This window comes from Calypte anna, chromosome 2 (genome assembly GCF_003957555.1).
Source record: "Calypte anna isolate BGI_N300 chromosome 2, bCalAnn1_v1.p, whole genome shotgun sequence".
Taxonomy (NCBI): Eukaryota; Metazoa; Chordata; class Aves; order Apodiformes; family Trochilidae; genus Calypte; species Calypte anna.
The window spans coordinates 23,968,011-23,992,125 of NC_044245.1; the positions used below are offsets into that span (position 1 = coordinate 23,968,011).

General features: G+C 38.3%; 1 protein-coding gene across 4 annotated transcripts in view; it reads right to left on the minus strand.

Annotated features, from left to right (window-relative positions):
- The window catches only part of CDK6 (cyclin dependent kinase 6), a 125,938-nt gene that overhangs the window by 65,889 nt on the left and 35,934 nt on the right, over window positions 1-24,115 (minus strand). For all 4 annotated transcript variants that reach the window (XM_030445101.1, XM_030445104.1, XM_030445102.1 and 1 more), the window contains exon 4: window positions 4,020-4,187. In XM_030445101.1, the coding sequence (XP_030300961.1) occupies window positions 4,020-4,187 (168 nt within the window). The remainder of the gene's footprint in view (window positions 1-4,019; window positions 4,188-24,115) is intronic.

Genomic DNA, 24,115 nt, shown 5'->3' on the forward strand with positions numbered 1-24,115 from the left:
ACTAGAATGTGACAGTGGGCAGAAAACAGGAAAGCACTTATTGCCCTTTGGAGGAGGGTCTTTCTATTTTATTTTTTTTTTGTTGTTGTTGTTTTTGTTGCTGTAACTGATTTATATATTTATTTTTACAAAGTAAGCCTAGCTAGTGAAAATTATTTTATGCTCCCTTGCTACTATACCAACAAAATTAAATCCAAGTTCCTGCATGATGTGACATGTAAAACATTTGTGCTGAAGTGACTGCCAGAAATGGATGGAAAGTTTTTATTCTGAAGAAGCACTCAAATAAAATGCTAGAATAATCTAAAATTATTTTCTGACAGTAACTGCAAAAATTTTTTCTTTATTTTTTAATCATCAATTTAGCCAAGTCTAATATTCAACAATCTAAGAGTACCAGCAGAGAAAGTGATTTGTTTACTCTCCTGATGGTTCAGTAAATTTGAAAACAAGTGGGTTTTTTTGAAAGGAAGACAAACCAATTTCGTTAGCATCTTATGTGAAGAAAACATCAGTAGTGCTGCCATCTAAGGTAAAGCACACATTTCCAAGACAGTATTATGAGCATATTACAAGCATTAACATTTTACCAGTTTCACTCAGATCCTGGTCAGGTTTTAAAAGCTGGAAAGCCTCAGCTCCACTGGATGCTGTGATCACAGTTGCATGCCCTTATCTCACAGCAGTCTCATGTGCCATGATTCAGCCTCATGTCCTTTTTTTTTAAAGGCAGTTAGAAGTCAACAAAAACAGATAACAGGCTATCTTCTTTTCCATAATATAACTTAGCTTTTCCAGACAGCCACGTGCTTCTTTGCTCAGTGAAAATCAGAACCAAGTGCCCATTTTTCTGCAGCAGGAAGAACAAGTGATAGCTCATTTGCTTTTTCCATCAAACTCTAAAATTACAGTCTCATCAATCCACCTCCTGAGTTCTATGGAGCTTCTCTGCTATCACAAAGCCTATTAAAATCTCCCCAAGGGCCAAGACCAGCACTTGAAAGAGTCCAAAACCAAAAGCATACCCTGTAACCCACCATCTGAGACACTTCTGTCCAACCTCATTCTTTCTAATGCTGTTATTTCAAACCTGTATTAGTTCTCAGTCTGGGCTGCGAGCAGTGATCTCCACCCTGCCCCCCTCTCCCCAACCCTGTGCAACATTAGTTTGAGTCTTTTATTCATTCACTGACTGAAGTATCAAGAGGATTCTTTAAATGACAGCAATATGCCTGGATTACCGATCTGCCAGAAGGATTCTTTAGTAGTGTGGAAATAACTGGCTACCAGAGAAAGACTGCTTTGAAGTTACCATTTGCAGCAGCCAGAGTACTTGGGTCAGATCACTTTTTACTGGATTACTTTCATGGCAAACTCTTTTTGTCCCTGAAGACAAAAATTCTGAAGACTTCCTTTGTGAGCAATGAGGATGCATCTTGGGAGTGATCTGATGCTTCAAAAGAGGACTCTTGTAGTTTATCTTGCAGTATACTTCTCTTCTGGAGGAAATGCTGCTGAGCCCTTGTATTGATCACAGTGATAGTGCATGCAATGTCTCTTGTAACTGGGCTGTCTGCACTATCACTTTTCAGTAAAACTCTGCAGCAAATCCATGCAAGCTTTTTATGAATTGATATATGTGTAGATATGTGCTGTTTTTTATAATGCAATTTTTTTCCTGCAAACACCTCAATACAAAGAGGGTCCTGCTAGTCAATGAAACTTTACTGATGACCGCAAGTTAGACTGTTTTGGGAACAGTAAAGACATAAATATATTTATGTTTAAAAAACAGAAGGGTTTGAGTTTTGTTGAAGTTTTGTTTCCTGCACTGATTTTTAATGGAGGAAAGAAAAAAATCGAAGAATTTTCACACCAAGCAGCTATCCAAAGGTAAAAGTTACAGAAAAGTAGCACTGATGGCCTGTGTCAGCTAATACACACTTAGTAAACTATATTTCTAGTCAGAATTCATTCTGTAGGAGCACCAAAGACTGAGATTTAAAACCACACTCTATTATCACATTGTAAGCAACACTCCCCTATAGGCTTCTACATAACCAGACAAAAGTTGATTTTGAAGGTGTTAAACATTAAGTGTTTTAAAACCAAGACATTTTTAAATAACAGAAGCCATGGCCACATCTGGCTTTTTTTAATTAGAAAAAAGTAATACATTAAGCTGTAGATGTGAAAGCCATTATTCATGCCTATGCCCATATACTTTATTTGTCATTGGTCCCTGAATATTTCAATTATTTTAATACCCTTTTGAATAGCTGTAAAATCATTTGAATTCTTGCATAAACACAGCACAAACTCGCATGTGGACAATCTCTTAGTCTGAACAGCTCTTGCTCATGGCAGTGCTAAGGGTACCAGCTAATGGGTTTTGAAACATGATGGTTAGCATGCAAGTATTAGACACTTGAACATACACACATACATCCTTTGCATGGCAATTCTGGTAGTGTTCTTTTATCAGCAGGTCTTGGTATGTTTTTGCCATAGTAGATGCACTCGTATTTCTGGGTCTTTTGACTTTTCTTCCTGTGCAGGCCACAGGATCATGGATGAATTTCTCCTCATTTTATGCAGAACCTTTTAAAAATTACCTTCTGGAAGCCTTACAGCACTACAATTTTTGCTTATAGAATTTTGTTTATGGGTCAATAGAAATACTCACTGAAGCTGGGAAATGAAAAATTACAACAATTCAGGAATGACCTTTCTTTCCTTTTCTTCAAAGCTCTGTTTTGAGTTACAACATGATCAATCCTCACTAATCTTAACAGAGAGATTCAGTTTTGGATTAGGCTATGTCCTACTAGCAATGAAAAGCATCAGATTCAAACCACAAGTTTACATATGGTTTATGTGACAAGGATACTTTATGTTTAGCAAGATGAAGATATAATTTTCTGTTGCTTCCTGCCTTCATTCACACTAAAGATGGAACCCATGATGTCATAATACAATCATATATTGATGTGAAGACTCTTACAGTAATTAATTATAAGAAGTGGTTTCTTTTTATCAAGGTGAGCCAGACTAATTTTTACAATAAAATGCAAAGTGGACTACTCCTTTCAGTTTCTTTTCTCAGCATTTCTCCCTTTCCTGTTTTTAGCATAAGTGATACTGTCATGGCAGTCGTGGTACTGAGATTGCAAAATGGAAACAAAAAAATTCACAAGCAGCCATCAAAACCAAATGACACTCAACATGCATGCAGCATGGTCACTCTTCAGAAAACTTCAGAGATGCTGTTCCAAGCTAACAGCAGCTGATTCTGAGTGCAAGGCCAGCAAGCATGGAAACAGGGTCAAAAAGCAAGGAGCTGGCAGGGCTTGTCCCCCAGAATTAACACAGGAAAGGGCCAGACCTTCTCTGATCATTCACTCATGTCTAAGCCAAGGACAACCAGGAGAACTGCTGGGTGAGGTGCAATAGTGGTAGAGGGCCTAGAGGTGCTGTTAAACAGCTGCCTTGGGAAATAGTGGTGATTTTGGCTGCCAGATTCACTTGATCCAACACAGCCCTATTTGGAATCATTCAGTAGCATATAAAAGCAAGCATCAAACCTACATTCACATAGATTGAAGATCACAGCATGACAGTGTGGCATTTTCACAAGTATCTATGTATTTTTTCAGGCAAGATACCTGGGGATCAACATGAATTTTATCTTAAAATAGGTACTGCAGAAATTTTCACCCTACCTGTTTGGCTTAAGGTGCAGAAGTCAATGTATAAACATAAGCAAGACTGATGCAGTTTCAGAACACAAGCACATACTTATCCTTCAGTAACCAGTAATGATTTAATTTAGAACAAGTAATCAGTAATTGATTAATTGTACAAAGTGACTGCAGCAACTTCAAACCTGTCTGGAAAGTTACTTCAACTGCAGAGATGGTCTTAGATGCAGCATTATGATATGGGATAAAAAGCCAGGAACATGAAGAGTAAAGAACACGGATGCATTTTAAGAAAAAGAAAAGCCTCCAGAAACTTACCACTGAAGTAAGAGCCATCTGAAAACTGTAGATTCGTGCAAGGCCGAAGTCAGCTAACTTTATCTGCCCACTGCTGGTTACAAGGATATTTTGGGGTTTCAGGTCCCGATGCACCACACGATGTGAATGCAGAAAATCCAGTCCCCGAAACAGCTGAAGCATCATATCCTAAATATGAAGAAGAAATCAATATGCAGTTGTCAAGATAAGGTGGCAAAGAAGTAAATTCCCTGTCATAATCTGCAAAACTAATTGAATAACTATTGACTTTGAAATATATACATATTATATATTATATAGTATATATATTGCATAATATTTTATATTATACTACATATTATATATGTTATTTTATATTATATATGTTATTTTATATGAATATATATATATGTATTAAAAAAAAAAAAAGGAACAGGATGTTGCTAGAACCAGCTGTCTTCAACAAGTTTCCTTATCAAGTTAATGTATTGTTTCCAGTTGAATTATTTGAGTTGATGGATGGAATTATAAAGACTGGTAAACATACGTATAAGAAATAGCAAAAGCATGCCTGTAAATTCCAGGAAAACTTCAAAAGAATGCTGTGCAAATAAGAAAAATCCATAGCAGGTTTTTATTCTTAGTTTTAAACCGTACACCACTTTTCATTTCACAAATTTATGCTTTGTCCTGCCACAGTGAAGTGAAATTCTATCATTCACTCCAACAAATACAAAGATCTCTTTCAATAAGAAAAGCTGCCTAACTGACAAATTCACCAAGGTTTAATGTTATAGAGGGAAAGGTTTAATTGACAAAATTTCTTGTACAGAATTTACTGAATAGGACAGGAATAATCTTTAGAACCAAATTCAGCACTAAATAAGGGTAAAAATAATAAGTAGCAGTTCTCATTTTGCTTTCTGTTTTGTTATATTGATGCAATCTATGGCATTTCCCCAGCTGAAGAAACTATTTCACTTATACTCATGTTTTCCCATCAGTCTTAGTAACATGAAAGGAATGAACTAACAGACTCAAACCTAAATACTAGAAATCCCCTGGATTCCAAATTAGAAGGATACTGTCAACTTGAAAATGATACCTGTAAAACAGGCAGTTACAAGAAGCCGCTGCAGCAGATAAGAAAAAAAAAAGGGATAAAAGAAAAAGTTTATTTGCTGTATGCACTTCACTTGAGTTCACAGATCTCCATCTCTGTGTTTGCTGATGATGTATGCCCTTCCCATAAACCATGCAGCAGGGGGTGAGCCAATCCTGGTTTTAGCAACCAAAAGAATAATAAAATGTATAGAAACTCTGGCTGGAGGCTCTAATCTAACCTCTGATAAAACATGGCCTATAGCTCTCTCTGCCAAACAGTAGTAGCAGTGAGATGCTTGTGAAGTAATCAGTTTTTATTTGAAGACCCTGATGATGGAGACATGACCATGGATGCTGTGACAGCATTTAATTATTATCAGCACCAAAGCATCATGGTAAACTGAGAACCCCATTCTCTAGATGATACCTTTCATTGCCTTCGCTTCCTCAGGAAAAACTGAGACCTGATAGTTTTGATAACTAATATTGATAACTCTGCAGGTTTCAGTAGTTAGTAGAATTAATACACTCTGCTCTATTACCTGTGCTATTGTAACTTAAATCAAATTCCAGTAGTCTTTGGATCTGTCTTGAAGATGTAAAGACCATACCAAAAACATGTGGTTATCTTAAGTATATACTTGGTTTCACTGAATTTGGGTCCTTTTTTTTTTTTTTTTTTTTTTGTCCTGGTTTGGGCCAGAATAAAGGTGATTTTCTGTCTTGTACTTTTGCTTTCAGCTAAATCTCCTGGAAGTTTGTTTTTGTTTTGTTTTGTTTTTTTAATTCCAGGTAGACATAATACCAAAATAAAAAAACAATTTTTTAAACTTAGGGATTACTCAGAAGATGCCAGCAAGTCCCTTTTTAGTGACATTTCTGCATCCTACTCATCTGTGAAGTATGTAAAGTCATTCCCGCAGTTACCAAATGTATCAAGAATACTTTTTTCTTGCAATTGATACTGGTTTTGTTTCCACTTTCTTCCTCAAGCTCAGAACCTGCACTCCTGCTCTACTAGTTGCAAGTGATATCTTCAGTTTCTAAATTCAGAGTCTTCTTCCAGGCACACGTAAAAAAAGAAAATACTTGCAAATGAAGACTGGTGTATCTTTCCCTCCCCTCATATGACTCAAAAGATTAATATAATTTACTGAAGTTCTCTTCACACATAAAAAATGAAGTGTGCCATGAAAAAGTGTACCATGGAAGTATAAATTTAAAAGGTTTTAGCAAGAAGAAGGAAAATTTATGAAAAAAGTGCTATATATTTCCTCAGTCCATACAGGCTGTTCTCTAGTATTCATTTTAGACTGTTCATTATGCTCTTCTGCTACTCCCTATTACTTACATGTATGAACAGATTTTAGTTCAAAATGTCTTATAAGAACAGTTGAAAGATTCATGTGTGCAGGGAAGAAGGGCACTTTGATGTAAATCTGCTATTTGTGATTCATTATTGTCCTGTTTTTTAAATTCTCAGCCAGTTAGAAAAAGAATAGAAACCAAAATCACATCACATAAGGCTTATTACTCTGCTCTTTAAATACAGCGTACCAAACTGTGCAGCTCAGAATTTGTTATTTGATTGCACAGACTTTGAGTATCAAAGCAAACCAAAGAGAGAGCTTATAAACAACTTTTTTTTTTCCTCTCCAATATTGAATGATTCATTTTGTGCAGTACATAAGCCTAGACAAAACACATTAGGCTTTACATTTGGAAAATCACTACATAGTCTTTGCCAGACACTTGCAAGAAACATCACATGCAGTCTGGTCTGTGTGTTTTCTTTGATAGCATAACTAATATCAGAAGATAGTAACCTTTGCTAACAAATTGGATTAAGGCTGTAAACATGCACAAGCCAGATCAGTAGCTAATTAAATCAGGATAATTCCATTTATCCAACGGAAATGCATCCATTTTTATTAGTGATGATTACCCAGAATTATCTTAATTACTAATATCTAGAAAAAAGTGCAAGAGACTCTTCATGTGCCTCAAGGATTAGCTTCTTCCATGTCCATGTTTTCCTGTGAATTTTTCTGTGGCAGCCAGCCATGCCTTACTTTGGCATTACAGTTAAAATCATATTTCAAAAGTTAATAGAAAAGTGATCAATTCTATTTGACAAACAAGAAGATTTATGCCTTAACAGATTTGAGGAACAAGCTCTAATGAGTCATGATCAAATCTCTCCTGACGCCTATCAGATGTTTTTTCAATGTTTTATGTTTACAAGCATAAATAATAAAATATCGTTTTTTGGATCAGATTAGAGATTTCTCCCATGCTTCTAATATATCAAAACCTACAATGGTTGTCGCCTAAGTTGATGATAGATACCGTGATTACTTTCAGGTAATTTTCAATTTTTTCCCATTTCAGGCTACATTTTTGATGGGCTCTATGTACAAATCAAAAATTTTATCTGTAATTCAGTAGAAAACTGAGCTATGTTGAGATGCAATGAACAAATACACTATCCTTGGAGGCAAATATGTAGCTTTACTTTTGTAAAAGCCTCATAATGGAAACAGTTAGGAGCAAAATGTGTTATGGAAATGCTGCATCTTTGGCATGTTCCACTATATATGGTATCAATTTACTGAATTTATAAGCACTGAATGCCAGGACCAAATTACAATTAACTTTTCAAGCAATACCATATTATGAGATGAGCCTCAATAATAAATAGAAATATGTCCTGCATATTCTCTGTCTGGTGCCAGGGAGGATGGGGACAGGCTTGGGTTAGGCTGAGCAGCTTGTTGCTGCCTCTGACAAAGGTGGGCTTCAAGGATCACATTCCTGACTCTGAAGCAGCAGGAGCAGAAACCACTGGTCTCCTACAGACTTCTGCCTCCTCCTTGTCCTATCCCCTCTTGGCCATATGCTTCACTGACCCTTCTTAACCCTCCTCCAGCTTCTGATCCATAAATCTCTTCCAAGTCATTGGTTTTCAAAATAACACTCTGATCCCTAAAGCATCACCCACCATCTTGACTTCCAGCTCAAATATCTGCCAGTTGCCTGCAGTAACTTACTGGCTGTTTAAGACTGGATTCTCTGGAGGACTCCACCTGGCTAACCCAAAAGAGGATGGCATGGCTGCCAACCAAATAATTCCAGTGTCTCCTCAAAGAAAACAGAAAGTACAAAGTTGTTTGGGGTGGTGGTGCCCAGGCGCTGGCAGCCAGGACTGACTGCAGGGGCCTCTGACAGGGGAGACCCAGAACTGCACCGTGCCAGACACAGCCGGTTCCAGCCAGTTCCAAGACCCATGGCAGGGCACAGCTGGGCCTGACAGCCAAGATGGTGGTGCCGTATTTTTTTAGAAAAGGCTGGAGGGAAAGAGAAGGAGGGAACAAAACAAGTGAGAAACAGCACAGGGAACACCGTGAGAGGAAGAGAAGTACTCCCTTGTGGAGCAGATATCCACACTACAGCCCATGCAGGCCCTGCACTGGAGAAGGTGGATATTCCCAAGGGAAATGCAGGCTGTGGAGAGGACCCATGTCAGAGGAGGCAGAAAACGTGGGAAGGAAGAAGCGTCAGAAAGGAACTGCTCTGGGCTAACCACAACCCCTCAGACCCCATGTGCCTGTGCTGCTGGGGAGTCAGGCGTAATGTGGGGTGTGGAAAAAGACAGGGGAAGGTGTTCTTTGAATGTTTGCCTTTTTTTTCCCACTACCACACAAATTACCAATGAAACATCCATCTTAATTTCCATTACTCTAAATTAATTTTCCCCAAGATGAATCTATTTTCCCCATGATGGTAAGCAGTAAGCAATCGCTCTGTCTTATCTCAGCCCATGAGGTTTCTTGCTCCTTGTTCTTTATTTTCTGTAGCCTCCTTGCTGAGCTGGGGGAAGTGGGAGAATGGTGAGGTGGAAGTTTGGCTGCTGGGCTAGGCTGATCCAGCACTGTGGTAAAGATATAGATGCTACAATTTGTCTCTGTAAAGGGGGACAAAACACAATGCAACCTGAAGGAAAACACCAAATATGTCTTCAGAGAACACGTGCACCCAGAGGTAACATTCATATATGAATGGCTGCTCATTGAGTTCCTAATACCAGAGAAAGTGAGTCTGTGTAATCCCACAAACATAATTGGTGGTATCACCAAATACAAGCAATACACTACTGATCAACTAGAACAGAATCTAAATTTGTACTAACACAAGCTTTTTATGTTTTGTTTTAGTTTGTTTGTTTTGTATTTTTGGGTTTTGTTTTGGTTTTAACCTGCCTGTTTTTCTCTTCTTGACCAATTTCTGGGATAACATTTGGTAAAACACAACAATCCTGTGGAATTTCCTAACATTTCTTCTGTTCCTCTGTGGAGTATCTCATGCACCTGCAGCACAACTTTCATCCCTCACCCAGTTTCTATCTATTTGTGACTCATTTTTCTCTTTTTGCTGAGCAGAATGGAATGTCCCTATTTTGGATGGCAGGTGTTCGGATACTCATCCTGAACATTTCCTGTAGGAGTGTTTGCGTAAGAGACAACTTCAAGTGTAAACACAGGGGATGAGTTTTAGATAGCAATGTGTAATGAATCAGTCAAGCTAGTTTGATGAAAAGGCTCACTGCCTCTCCCTGAACAGCAGGACCTTTTCTGAGCAGAAGAGGAGTAGGATGAGGCTCCCTCCATATCCTGCAGAATTAGACAGAACCCCCAACCATCAAATTGCTTTAATTTTAAAGGGTGTTTTTAAAACATGCTGGAATGAAAGTTTAAAGAGTTTCCACATTCTCTGGGGCCTATTTTTGAAGCAGAGTAATTACAGCACTTCTATGGTTATACTCTGAAACAAACAGTCAACATTAATTAATGCCAAAAAAACAATGGCATTCCTGAGAAATTACACAGTACAGATACATGAATAGCAAAAGACATGATTAATGTTGTTACACTGAATCCCAAAGGCATTAGTAATAATGTAATGACTCCCTGTTAAATGGAGTGATCTTATTTTTTAAATCTTGTCCTGACACTAAGCTGGGAACCCATCACACCAGCATATCTAGAGTGCCATGACTGTGATGGTGGGGGCAGAGAAGCCTATGGAGCTGCAGGATGCTCTTCTCCATGCAGCCAGTGGAACAGCTGCCACATGATAAGAGGCAGATAGATCCCTGCCCTTCTGCCCTTTTCCTTCTCTCAGGAGAAAGCTACTCTCACCACCCAGAAAGGGGAGGAGGAGACTGAGCTCTCTGACTTCCCCTAGCAATGATCCAACCCGATATACACACATGATGTGGGCTCTTGCTTTTCCTTATATTGAATAACAGTTTATCTCAGAGTAGTCCTATTGCTTTCCATGAAAGTACTGACAGGGTAAGAGTTGTCCCTCTGCTACTGCTGTCAATTAATTACAGATTATCAAGAGACTGTGAACTTCATAGCATGTTCAGTTTAACTACGTTTACTGGTTTGACAACAGAACAAGAAATCCAAATGGCCTGTTCACTTAGTCATGCTCATCAACCTTACTGCAGAAGATAAAATTTTCATTTTCTCTTCACAGACTAAAATGCTGACCAGAGAGAAAAAATACAGCGAAATCATTAATAGTGTATTATTTTAGTAGGAAACTTATAGCTGCCAAGCTCAGGAAAGGCATTGGTCCAATAACTGTTGGTGTTTTGTATGCTGCTACACTAAAGGTAAGCAATTAATCCAAATTAATTGTGTATATATTTTAAATATGAAGTAAAATATATGCAAATTATTTTTACTTGTGAAATTATTTTATTCTTAGAAAAGATAATTTAATAGAGTGGGTTAATAGATATTTAAATACATATTCTGATAAACAGTTTCTACTCTATTTCAAACTACTTCTATAATAAAGAAAACACAGCACAGGGAAGTGATTATGTGTTATCCACTGTTTGGATGAAGAACCCTACAGACATGTCCACTCACAGAAGTGTCCATGTATGTATGTATGTATAAATCATCTTAGTGTTTTGAATCATCCCACTGAAGGCAATGTAATCCACAGTAGTCCACTGCAAAAGTATAAACAGTGAAATGAATATAGTTACACCATTTTGGGGTTTTGTTGTTTGTTTTTTTAATGGCTAGGACTGTCTGCATAACACTTTGAAAGATACAACACCTGAAGGATCACACTCTAAAACACTATTTTGAAGACTATTTTTGGTTGCTATTAGAAGTAGCCAGGTTACCAAGACTAGGGAGTCCTAAATAAATTACTATGTAATGCAATAATCAGTTAATCAGTTAACAGTCAATCTAGTAAAAGCAAATGTCACTATTATGTACAGACCTGCCTGTATATTTTGGAACAGCCTGCCCAGGGAGTGGTGGAGTCACCATCCCTGGAGGTGTTAAAAAAATGTGTAGACGTGGCACTTCAGGACATGGTTTAATAAGCATGATGGTGTTGGGGTGATGTTTGGACTTGATGATCCTAAGGGTTTTTTTCCAACCTTAATGATTCTATGATTCTGTGATATGAACATTACATGTCAGTCTCAAGCAAAAGTACCACAACTGTGCAAAAGATTAAGGAAAAATGCACTTTTTAAACGGAATTATAAAGGTCCACGGTAGTATTTGAAAAAGCTGGAGGCTTAACAACACTGTTGCATTGTTGTAACTTTGTGACTGAATTTTACGGATGTATATAAAAGCTTTCAATACACCAAGGCACTGTTTTCCTTTTATCCTCATGCTCCTGTTTGCAGATTGAATTAAATTCATGGCCACCACAGCAGGTTTAACATGTTCTAGACCCTGTGCTTAAACTGACTGTCCCTTCTGCGTTAGAACAGCACCACTGAATTTGTACTGCTGCAGGAGTCCCTGACCAAGCACATATTTGAGTGCTCCAAGCACTCCCCAAACACCAGTGCTCACCAACAGCAAAGACAACACTATTAAGATTAGATTAAGACAGATAGAAGCACCTGATTGTATTCAAGAAACTGTTCCGGGTAACCTTCTGTCTGCCCTTAAAAGAGAGGCCTGGATTAATATGCTAGTGATCTTTAAAAGTTTCAGTCTTAGTCCATGTCTGTTTTACCAGTTTCTTAAAATGCCAAATTTTCATGCTGATCTCAGTAGTTGTGAACAAAAGACAAAATTAAGTACATGAAGTGTGCACTTAACATCTGTGGGAAACACACATACCTACACATTTATGGTCACACATGTGGATACATTTAATTTTGGGCAGATCAATACTAATTTAAGTGTCTGTAAGTCTTTCCAAATCAATTCCTCATTGTATATAGCTCAACAGCTGTCAAGTCAGTTTGAGACACAGATCTTTCAAGTTTTACTTTACCAGATGCTATTTTTCATATTTGACGAGAGGAATTTGCATGACTAAAAGGAACCATACATAATCATTGCCTTATTTACTTGCTTTCAGTGATTCAGTGTACCAATATTCCCACCAAAGTGGAATTACCGGACATGCAAATAAAACACATAACATTTTCTATCCAGATACTGGTAAAGAGAGAATTCATTCAAATTAAAAGAGATCAGAGAGGAAATTTGTTTTAACAATTTGACAGAAACTGGAAAATGTGACAGTGTTACCAAAAGCTGCCCTGGCTGTCCAAGCAGAATAGCTAGGGCAGAGATGCAGTTCGGATTCTGGAACAGACTTTTCATGTAATTCCAGGTCTTTAATGATCCTGTTTCTCAACAAGGCAAGTCATCCTTCCTTAGACTGATGCAGTGAGCCTCCTTCCTCTGGGGTAAAACCCAGACTTTCACTTAGACTAAGTCAATCTGTTCTGGACCACTGTGTATACTGCCCCATCTCTATCACCTCTCAATACAGCTTAATGCTTTCAGTTTTTAAAAAAGATTTTTGATTGCCTGTAATAGTATGTATTTCCTTCTCCCATCATGGGACATCCTTCTAATTTCCTTTCCACAGGCTTTTCTTCTGCAATCCCATGCTGTATTTTGGGACATCCTAAGCATATCATCACTTGTTGCAATGCTTGCGGAAGCTCTTCTGATGTAATCAGAGAAATTTGTCCACCCAGAACATCCATGCAGCTATCTTCCGAGAAGCATTCACAGAAACCAATGTCTCACTCCCTGCCAGAATCTACAACTACAGTAAATTATCAACCCCTGATGAGCCAATTCTCCTCTAGAGCCGCTCTCATTGGTCTGCATGAGGAATGTCACCAACAAAACCCTTGTTCAATCACCACTACAGCTATTTACCACCACCTTTGTGACACTGTTGGTCATACTAGCTCTTTTGAATTTACTCAGACTTCAAGGGTTAAAAATATGGCATATGTTGACAGCCACTACTGCTCTCTAACAGGAAAGACACATTACTGTGGGGCCCAGATCTCTGCTTCTCCTTCCCTGCAGCTGTCTGTGGATAGCAGCTAATTGTATCCACTTGTTTAACCTCAGGGATAACGTCTGGAGGGGACCAAGTGCCACAAGCATACACTTTTTTTTTTTACTTTTTTTTTTTTTTTTTTTTTTTTTTAACGGCCATTTCCTCTCTGGTGTAACTTGCATGACAGCATGTGACAAGCAGAAATTAATGGGGACACTGCTGTGCCAATATCTCTTGAATTGCTTTGACACTGGCTGCAGGCTGCCTGCTTGGCCACCCAGCCAAGACCTCACATGAAATGTGGCAAGGGGCCCACAGCTCTATTCACTAACAAGCCAGCTGGTCAGTGATTAGAAAGCTGAAACAATGCTGTGCACATACATCAAGAAAAATGCTTTACAAACAGGTCTGGACTTTGGAGGTAAAGTCTCCTAGAAGAGTAGATCTGTAAATTTATCTTCTGGAGTCTGCTAGCTTAAGCTAACACTAATGGAAGGGGAAGGCCCTGTAAGATGGCTGCATTACACTGTCACCTAAGCACAGGAAGGGTTAACCTCAGAACAAAGACTAACATCTTAACATGCTCAGTCACAGCCTAGACCACATGGATTCTGGTCCAGAGGAAGATTGAAATTATGTAAATACATAGAGATTTATGACAGACTTCTCTTCCTAACGGTCTGTCAACACCTTGGCAACATTACTGACATTTCTGCAGAAATTCTCATCGGATTTGCCTGCAGTGTGCCATCAAGAAGGCTGAGATTTGTTTATACGCTGATACATAACAACAAAGGATGAGGCTTTAGAAGCATCCCCAGGGATTTGGATGACCAGTTCTTCTACAGCCAAGGCAGCTTTGAACATTTCAGCCAAGACTTTTTTGAAAACTGTCAAACCCTTGGCTAGACACAAAAGGCTCAACAAGACGGTTCCTTTAATTTCTCTCTCAGATGTTTTTTTTAAACAGTAACAATCGCATGAGTTCTTTATGAAACACCTGCATAGCAACAAGAAAATAAGTTATGCTTATTTCAAACAGAAAAAAGTGCAGTTAATATGATACAACAGATCAATAGGACAAAAATCAATAGGACATGGGCACCTAATTCCTGTGGCTTCTTTTAAGTTACATCCTCAGTTGAGCAATTTTTGTTTAATAGAAAAATTGTTTGAACTTGTAATACAGGGCTGCTTCCTTTCCTGACATATATAAGGAAATATATTTTGTGACATCTACAGATACACAGGAGCTCAAGGCATTGTGTAAGAGCCTGACAGGAGAGCAGAGTCAATTTCTGTGAATTGGCAGTTTGGGTTACTGTGGAGTTTGGACTCTGGGCCTAATTAATTTTAATTTTTTCTACATAAAAAATCCTAGGAATTTAGCATATTCATGAACAGCACTTGCATGCTATGAAATAAGATAGCCCCATGTTAGGCACACTAAAACCCAGTGAAGTCACTGGGACTCTATCCATCAATTTTCAAAGACCTGAGCTGGTTCCACTGTTTTTTAATATTCCCATTCTCCTCCCACACCTATCAGAACCAGCAGGACCTTCAGAGTGATGTAGCCACCCTTGTCTGAGACAAAAGTGACAGCATGACACCAGACATTGAAATTCAGCCACTCTCTTGAGTTAGATACTCTTTTAAATAGTTAACAGTTTTTATTAGATGTGAACACAGAGGAAAATAAGAAGACAATCCCTTCCTAGCCTCTCCAGTGAATACATGATAAATGAAGCTCTGTGGTTCACTTTTCAAGAGCCCCTTTTCAATAGTTTTGGGTTTTTTTGTTTTTTGGGGGGTTTTTTGCTTCCAACGTATTTGCATGGCAGAATTATCATGATACTCGTCAGTGCTGTGAAACTGGTCAGCATCAGAGTCAGTTACTACATGAGCTCTAGTCACAGGAGTTTATTTAACTTTGCTTACTCTCTTGCTCCATATTATGAATTCAGGGATAATGGTTAACTACTTCATGAGTGTTGCAAAGATTAACTGGTTAATGTTTGTTAAGTACTCCAAAGATCTAGAATTTGCTTTCAGTTACAAAAGCGTAACAACCTTTGAGAAAACCAAGGATATACTCAAGAGAAAAGACATCTTAGACTTAAGTTATGGGTAGAAATGGGCTTCAAGTAAGAGCTGAGAAGGGACAGTGGCCTGCTGGATCCAGGTTGGCCAGCAGCCATAATCCAAGAACTGTATGTACAGGTTTGCAGTGCTAGCATATGAACTATCAAAATAGTCCCCAGGATGCAAATTTTACTGATGCTTTAGTATCCTTAAGATAGGAAAAAAGCAAATTGTTCCTGAGAAGCACTCAGCAGATTGAGGTCTTCATATTTACTGTAGCATTTCATTTGCAAGTCTATTATGTTGAATTAAAAAACCAATAGCTCTTGAACCAACAGCTTTACAAGTGGATCAGGCAAGGACTTTAGCCTACAGACAAGGCACACAGAAGAGATTTTGCAAGAGGACTCAGGCAAGTACACAAATGCTTTCCACAAAATGGATGAGAAGTCTGCTGACAGCACCAACCTAGGGGAATGGCTGCCCATTCCCTTTCACTTATGTGGTCTATCACTTTCTGCTTTTCTGATTTCCTAGGTTTTCCTTTATGCTCTTTCTTCCCCTCCTGTGCCCTGTTACCCTTTCCTGTCTTGAGTTCTGATCCTTCACATCCTCACTGCACCTCATCCTGCTCAGACCTTTCCTCTTCCACCACTCTCACTTTCCGGCCCTGTGATCCCAACTCCATCTCTTCAGGTTGCTGGTTCCAACAGGACAGGTAACTACCAAGCAATGTAGATCAACAGAAGATGCCAACTATTAGCATGTGTCAGCATCTCATCCCTGGATCTGCTATATATCAAACTCTAAGGGGTACTGATGTGCCTGAGATGTTTGTTGTGGCTGCAGTGGTGGGTCATGGTCCCACACATCTGCCCAGTCTCTCTTAAATGCCACGGGCCACAGCCTCTCCAGTTCTGAGCAAAATGACTCTGATTTACATTAGTGTAAATTAGTACAAACCTCACCTTGTTTTCTTTTGAATACTTGACTGGTTCTTAAAAAAAGAAGGAATCTTCAACTCCTAGTGACTCAATGAGGAATGAGCCTACTAATTTCTTAATGTTAGCACAATAGACAATAATCAGCTCTGCTTAGGAGGGATAAGTGTGAGGCATGGGGATGGGGGGAAAGGTACACCACGAGAGTCAATACACTTCTTGGGATGGGAGATGATTGCCTTCAAAGTTTCACAGGCACAATATTTTCTCCATTCCTCCACCTACCTGAATGCTAAATAAAACAAACTTTTTAATATAAAGCCAAAGGTATGCTCAAAGTAAGCTTGTAAAGAGACAATCAATCAATAGAACAAACTGCTTCTATGAAATACCTTTTAGAAGTGTCACAAGTGATGCACATGACAAAGGTAGCTTGTGACCAAAGCATTATTGCTTCTCAAAAGGGTAACTTGTGACAAGCAAAAAAGTATGCTATTGATAATATAAGCCAATTTGTAAAAGGAAACTACGTGTCTTCTTGTGTATCTTCACTGTAACCATTCATGGAAAAACTATGAGAATGAAAGTAGCTGCGATCCAGACAACCTGGAAACCATGTGCCTGTGCTTTGCTGACTTGGGTCCCAGAAAGAGAAGTCTTTTGTTTCCCCTATCAACAGAAAACCCAACACAACAAATCATGCAATACAATATCAAACTCTAGGTTATTCCAAAATGACAATCGAGTAGAAACAAACTGTATCTTCAGAAGGGCAAATGAGAGAGGCTAGGGGTCACTATCAAAGGACTTCTGTTTTCTTTTGTTTATTAAATAGCCACCGTATTATTTACTGCAGCTTTGCAAGCTAGTGAGCAGCTGGGTGTAACACATTTCCATGCTGTGTAACCTCTACTTATGCTTCGTTAGATTCCTTATCAGGACCAGAAGAAATCTCTCTGTTATGCTTTTCCTGTGGCAAAGGAAAAGACAAGATAATGACTTTCCAGCTCATTTCACTTGTACAACATTCTCATCAATCACCATGGGGTAGGTCTTTGTTATTTTCACTGGAGGACTGTTCTTAGTTTTCTGTCACAATAAAGTGTGACTCCACTAACTAGCAAATCAAGGTTACCTCTGCCACATTTACAAAAGAACAAAATGCAAACATAAGGCTAAAGCTACTTCCAAAAATTTTCCAAGGCCCAGGTTTCACACACATAAACTTACTTTAAATTATGTCTAAACATTTTCATTGAAATGAAGGGTAAAGTCTGAAACATTCAAGGCAGTTGATGTAAGGAAGATAAACTACCCATTTCATCAAAAACCAAAAGTTTTCTGCTTGTTTTGCGACTTTCTGCTCCAGAAACCAAGCAAAGAAACTGTGGTTTATTTTTATTTTAAACTCTGTTGAGTATGCATCTCTTTGCAGTTTTGGTTCATTATAGCCCACGCAGCTTGGCCTCTATTCTCCTTTTCCTATGACTTCAATAAGTCCTATAGACATAAGCAGGAATTATGTGAGCAAATAAAAAGCAAGAAAGGGATATATTCTAATCAAGGCAAAAATATAATAAAAATGCTTTGTAAAATGGTATCTCCTCCTTTAACTCCATGTTTTTATATGTCTTTTACTTTCTGGTCCCTGTTGCTTCTCTATGAATGACACTGATACACCAAATACTATTGTAATAACAAGGATAGGGTTTAGAGATTGTTGTTGACTTTCTCAAATCCCAAATTAGACATTTTTTATTTAAAAGACATGAAAGACAGCTCCATACTCTTTCATTAAATGCATTGTACATTTGCAACATCCTATGTACTCTTTTGAAACCTTTTCCATTTAAATGTGGTCTCTAGTTTTGGATAGCAAGCATTTCCTTTGTAACATTAAGGGAGGAGTATGTTACTGTCAAAATTTCTCTCTAAAAAGTCCTTGCTAAAATATTCACTCTACTTGTCAGAACAGGAGTATCTGAAGTTAATTCCAAGTGAAAGAATATTTTAGAATGAATCATAAACTACATGTTAAAAAAAGGCAACACGTTGCCATTCCAGTGCCCCTTCCCTGCTGTAAAATTAAATGAAAAAGGACTCCCCACATTTATAGCCACAGAATATTGTAACATTTTTGAGCATTCTAAGGTTCCTTAATTGTAGTTATGCAACAGAACTGTCATATCCTAAAACAAAGGACAAAAATTCAGCAGCTGAATTTATTGGCTTGGAAATTAAATGCTCTTAAGAGATGGCTAACATGTCTTCTTAAGTATTTTTGGCATTTTTAAGTTACAGTGCAAAGCTTCCTACTGCACAGACCGAAGTAGGATGTTTTAGAAATACTTATAATTTCTATGGTGCTTTTTGTAAATTCATGTATTTAGCAACACTGAAACCTGTTGAGTAGTAACCTTCTTCGCAATTAAGCCACTAATTTCAGTGGGCCACTTATGGTGTGAGACACTGTTCAACATTAATAAAGAGGTAATGTGTTATCTTCTAATGAGCTGGTCATGATGGTAAAAACCAATTTCTTTTAAATGTCTATTCTCAAGGCCCACAGTTCCCAAAGGCAAACGGGATAAATTCTGTGGCCAGAATTTATGATACTAATGAAAAAAATCCTAACAACAAAGCAATCCATTAAACCTATGATCCTCAGAGCCCTTTTGCATTACTGAGTCAGTTGACTATGATGACCAACTATGACACACTTTGAACAGTCGGGGTCTGGTTCCAAAGGCACACACACTGCTTACACATAAGTTTTGAGAGAAGACTACTTCCTCACCCTGACAAAGCATTTAAACACAAGCAAAACACATGTTTATGACTAATCTGAGACAACGGAAACAACGGTTTCAATTCTTCTTTGCTCTAACCTTGGAATTCACCAGGTCAGGAATAAGAACTGATTCGCCTCTAATTCTCAGTTTTTCAACCTCAGTTTTTCTAAAGCTGGAGCAATCAGTTCACATAAAATTAAGCAGAAGCTTAAGTGCTTTGCTAGAGCAAAGCCTCTGCTTCTTTTAGGGTTTAGCCAGAAAGTTCAACTGTAGATCCCAGCATGAATGTAAAAGTTTTGTGAGCATGGATGTAAATGGTAGCACTGTATAGCTGCCACACATATGAGTTCTGTATCTATGATAACTGAGATAACTCATGCTCATGAGTCTTTGGATAAGGCTTTCAACACAAAAATTAAGGACAGATTTGATCTAGGAGCTTGAGCCTTTGTAATTTGCTCTTAATTGCAAACTGTTCAGGCTGTTTGCTAACTGATGCTAATAGCATTGCACCACACTCAGCCCTGGAGAACTCAAAGAAGTCAGCAGTTACACCACAGAAAGATCTGACCCATAACTGTGCTCTGGAATACCAACACTGGCAAATATTACAAACCCATGTCTGCTTTATTAAAACTACAAATAAATTAATAATCTTAATTTCTAAATTCTCCTTTGCTGCTGCATCAAAAGCAAACAACACAGTATTTCTGTTACTTCACTCATATTTCCACTCTAATTTTTCTGTCTTCTCACAGCTGCTTTTGAGTTTGATAATAATGTGTCTTTGTTTGGGCTTCTTGAAAAGAGGGATATTCTCCAAATGGAAGAAAGGTCATTTTATTTTGCTTTGAAACCTGAGAAACCTGTAACATGAACCATACGCTGATTACAGAGCACTGATATATAAAGGATGTAGTTGTGTAAGTGTGTGAAGTGGTTCTGGTGGGGAAAGAGCAGAGGAGAAGCACTATTTTAGACAAATAATCCTCCTGTAGGATCTAATTATCATGACTCATGTTCAACAAGGCATTGTGTAGAGGCCAGCCAAAAAGGAGGACCTGTTACGGTGAGCATTATACAGTCAAAGGTTTCCACAAAGCCTCTTCCATTAAAAGTTGAACAAAAAAAATGGATAAGACAGATCCCAGGTGGAGAAACAGTGTGATGCTTCCATGATATTACTCTTTTATGGGCATAGAGTCACTTAGGAGGGGATAAGAAAAATGGAAAGAACAGTGATGGAGAGAAAGGTTCTGGAGGGAAGGAAAGCACAGGAGAGTGCTATAGTGTAAATACAAACTGAGAGTGAGGTGAAAAAATGAAGGTGGAAGGGAGGGGCAGAAAGAAGAAAGGGCTGGAAAAAAATGGGATTAATATAGAGAACATTGAGTTGAAATCACTGGAAGCTCTCTGAGTGTCAGGGGTTTTGGCTTCGGTTGCTTCAGCAGCTGAGTGCAACTGACTGATGCCACTGGCTGGTGCTTTGAGGGTCTGTCCTTTATGGCCAGAGGACAGAAAGCTGGGAGGAACCATGCCTGTTCTGGTACCTACAGGGCCAGGTGGGATGAGGATCTCCATACATCTCTGATCCAACACACAGAGTAGGAGGGAGAGGCACAGTCTTTGCTGGGTCCCATTTTATTCCCACTCTGACTGGAACAGCCCTCATTCCAGCTTAACTGAAATACAAGCCTATGGGATGGAGTCTGGGGACCAGCAGCATATGTGAAATATGCATTCACATGTGTCCATGTAAAGACACTATACACCAAACCACTCTGCAGGCACAGGAGGAGAACTGGTGTTAATCCTTCTGTATTCCTGTACTTTTATCTGTTCTCTAAGCATCTGAGTTGCCAGTTCTGGATTCTTCTGGCCCACAGCTATTTTGAACTCCACAGACAGCAGTGTGATCATTAACTTTTTCTCTCCCTTTCTTCCACTTGCTCCAATAATTTTTTTTTCTTCAAATGTTACAGGGCTGTTATAATAATTATATGTGTTATTACATGCCTATATATAAATATTTTAAAATTCTTAATGCTAATTTTAAGTTCTACATATGAGAACATGCAATTAAAGTTCCATCCCTATCCTTTTGTATAGAACTTTATCCTCTGGCATAAACTAAATACATCTATTACAAAGAAAAAGAAACATATCTTGATTAAATCAGTGCAGTACTAAATTAACATGCTTCAAACTAATTTTTACTGTGGGATACAATAACCTGCCTATATACTGGCATAAAAGCAGCACATACAGCTAGTGCAGGAGTATTACATTTCTCCTGGGGTGAAATAGAAAAAAAGAAATTTTATAAAAAGAATTATAAAAATTAATTATAAATATAAATTATAATTATATTATAATTATAGTATAATTATATATAATTATAAATTATAATTATAAATTCTTATAAAAAGAATATAAAAAAAGAATTTTATAAAAACACCCTTATTTGATTGGATAGTGCAGCTATCAACTATGAGTTGTCTGCTAGCAACTTTTGAATTATTTCACACTACAGCTGTGTATTTGCTGTGAATAAATATGAACATTTTGTGAATATTATAGTACAGCTAATCTGAGCTGCTGTAACTTGGGTTGGCTGACGTGGGAAAGGTATCCTGCTGCAATGCTGCTTGGTCCAGATCAGCTGAGTTCAGCCCTTAGGAGCTGGAGTTCAGTGAAAAAAATACATTGGCCAGGTTTCCCAGATATCTACCTTGTCACAATGTGTCCTTCTGTCTCCTCTTCCCCATCTCTGTGTGCTTGTTTCAGGGTGAAGTACAGCTCTGTGGGTATGCAGAGGCCTAGGGGCCTGATTTCTTTCCAGTGCAGAAACTCCTATTATGAAAGTGATTCCTATCTGCCTGCATAAAAATCAAGAATGGCTCTTTGAATGTCACCTCATTATCTCACATCTGCTGCAGTCTGACCTATGAATTACTTGTCAAAAGCAGCATATGGGTTGTAAGCAAAATTTAGAACATGGGTAATTCCAGGCATTTCAGTCTCTTGTTCTGTCACTGCTCTCCATGCACCACGAGCTGCAACACCTTCCTCTTAATTGCTTTAACTGTGGCATCTCATTTTTGATGAAGACTGAAAACACGATGGGTGATGCTTCTGTTGATCACTGAGGCAACATTTCCTTGCAGAGGAAGTTGTGACTGAACACCACCACCACGGGACAAAGGAAAGTATCCCAAAAAGGCTCCAAGGAACTGGTGCTGGCTAACTATGTAAAAGTATGGCACTGTCTCTGATGTGCTGCCTGGCTATCTAGCCCCACTTTTACATCTGCTTGAGCATTACTCCTACCACATGCTCAGTTTCTTTCTTTCAATGTCAAAGTACTTCATATAGCAATTGCTACAATGCTGATGTTCCAGTACCAGAAACCCAGTGTCACTAACAATCTAAGAATATCCCAAGGAAACCCAGAGCAGTAGGACCTAAGAATTTTTTTTCACCAATAACAGAAATTATAAGATAATAACATTACACTTCCAGTGTTTGTGATACTGCAATTTTGCAATGACTTGGTCATAAACTCTGTTCTACCAAAATCTCAGTCTCCATCCCTGCCCACAATTCAGAATCTCTTCAGTCTCTTAATTCCCTTGGACTTTCTGAGTGAAGATGATTTCTGGCCCTCCATCTACTGAAAACAATGGCTTCCTTCTGACTTCAAAAAGCATGTGTCCCTTAGGACCTTACTGGACTGTAGTGCTGCCTTGAGAGTTTGGGCCATAGAAGAAAAGTTGAGCTGTTTATTTAGAGAGTCCTTGACAGACGTCTTTTCATGGTGACATTTCTAATACACTATCACTGTTTTGAAAGATTAAAATCATAATGACTTTTTTTTTCAGGCAGGTTGCTTTCATGCGTTATGCTACAATGTTGCTTGACTGCTTTCCAAACAGGAACAACTGAAAAAAAATGTGAAGCGCTCCAATGATTTGAAATCAACCTAGTCAGGACAGAGTGATTTAAAATTACTGGAGTGCCATACATTTTTATGAGGTCTCAGTTTGCAAGCAATGGAGTTCTATGCAGTCCTCTGCTACAGCAATTCTAAAAGACATATACAATATCATCAGTTTGAAAATGTTTGCATTTGAATTTGGAAATGGTAAGGATTTGGAGAGCATTTAACACACTGTACTTAAAATAACTGGCTCTATGCTGACTGTAAAAAGGTCCAAGCTAAAGAAGTAACTGTACAAACACATTATATCTGGTAGAAACTGGTGCTCAACAGTCTCTTCATTCTTCCTAATCCCTTGGTCAGACCATACGTCACCACCTGCACCACCAGAGATATGGCTGTTTTTCTACAGGCATGGGAAAGAAATTACAATACCTGCAACAGAGGGAACCACTACCTTTTGGAGAACATCATCTTTTTAAAGGTGTTTACTCTTTTTCCCTTTTTACTCTTTCCCTCAGAGTGTGCCACTTGAGCAGGGCACCTGCTCTCTCTCCTCCAAATCTTCCACACAGCAGTCCAAGCCCTGGTAGTAGTGCAACAGATTTAAGGAAAAAAAAAAAGATTTACCTCACAATGACACATCAGTTTAGTCCTTTTGCTTTTCATTTATTTATAGTGGAAATACTTCTTTAATTCATAATAGAGATTCAAACCAAAATTTATTGCAAAATACTTCATAAAGAAGTAGATCCTTAGCAGCTGTAAACAGGCATAATTTCACTGAAGCTAATGCATTTATGCCTTAGTATCAGCTGGGGATCTAAACTGTTATTTGTGGACTCTCAACTCCTAAGTTTTGCTGCTTTCTCTACCACAAAAGCA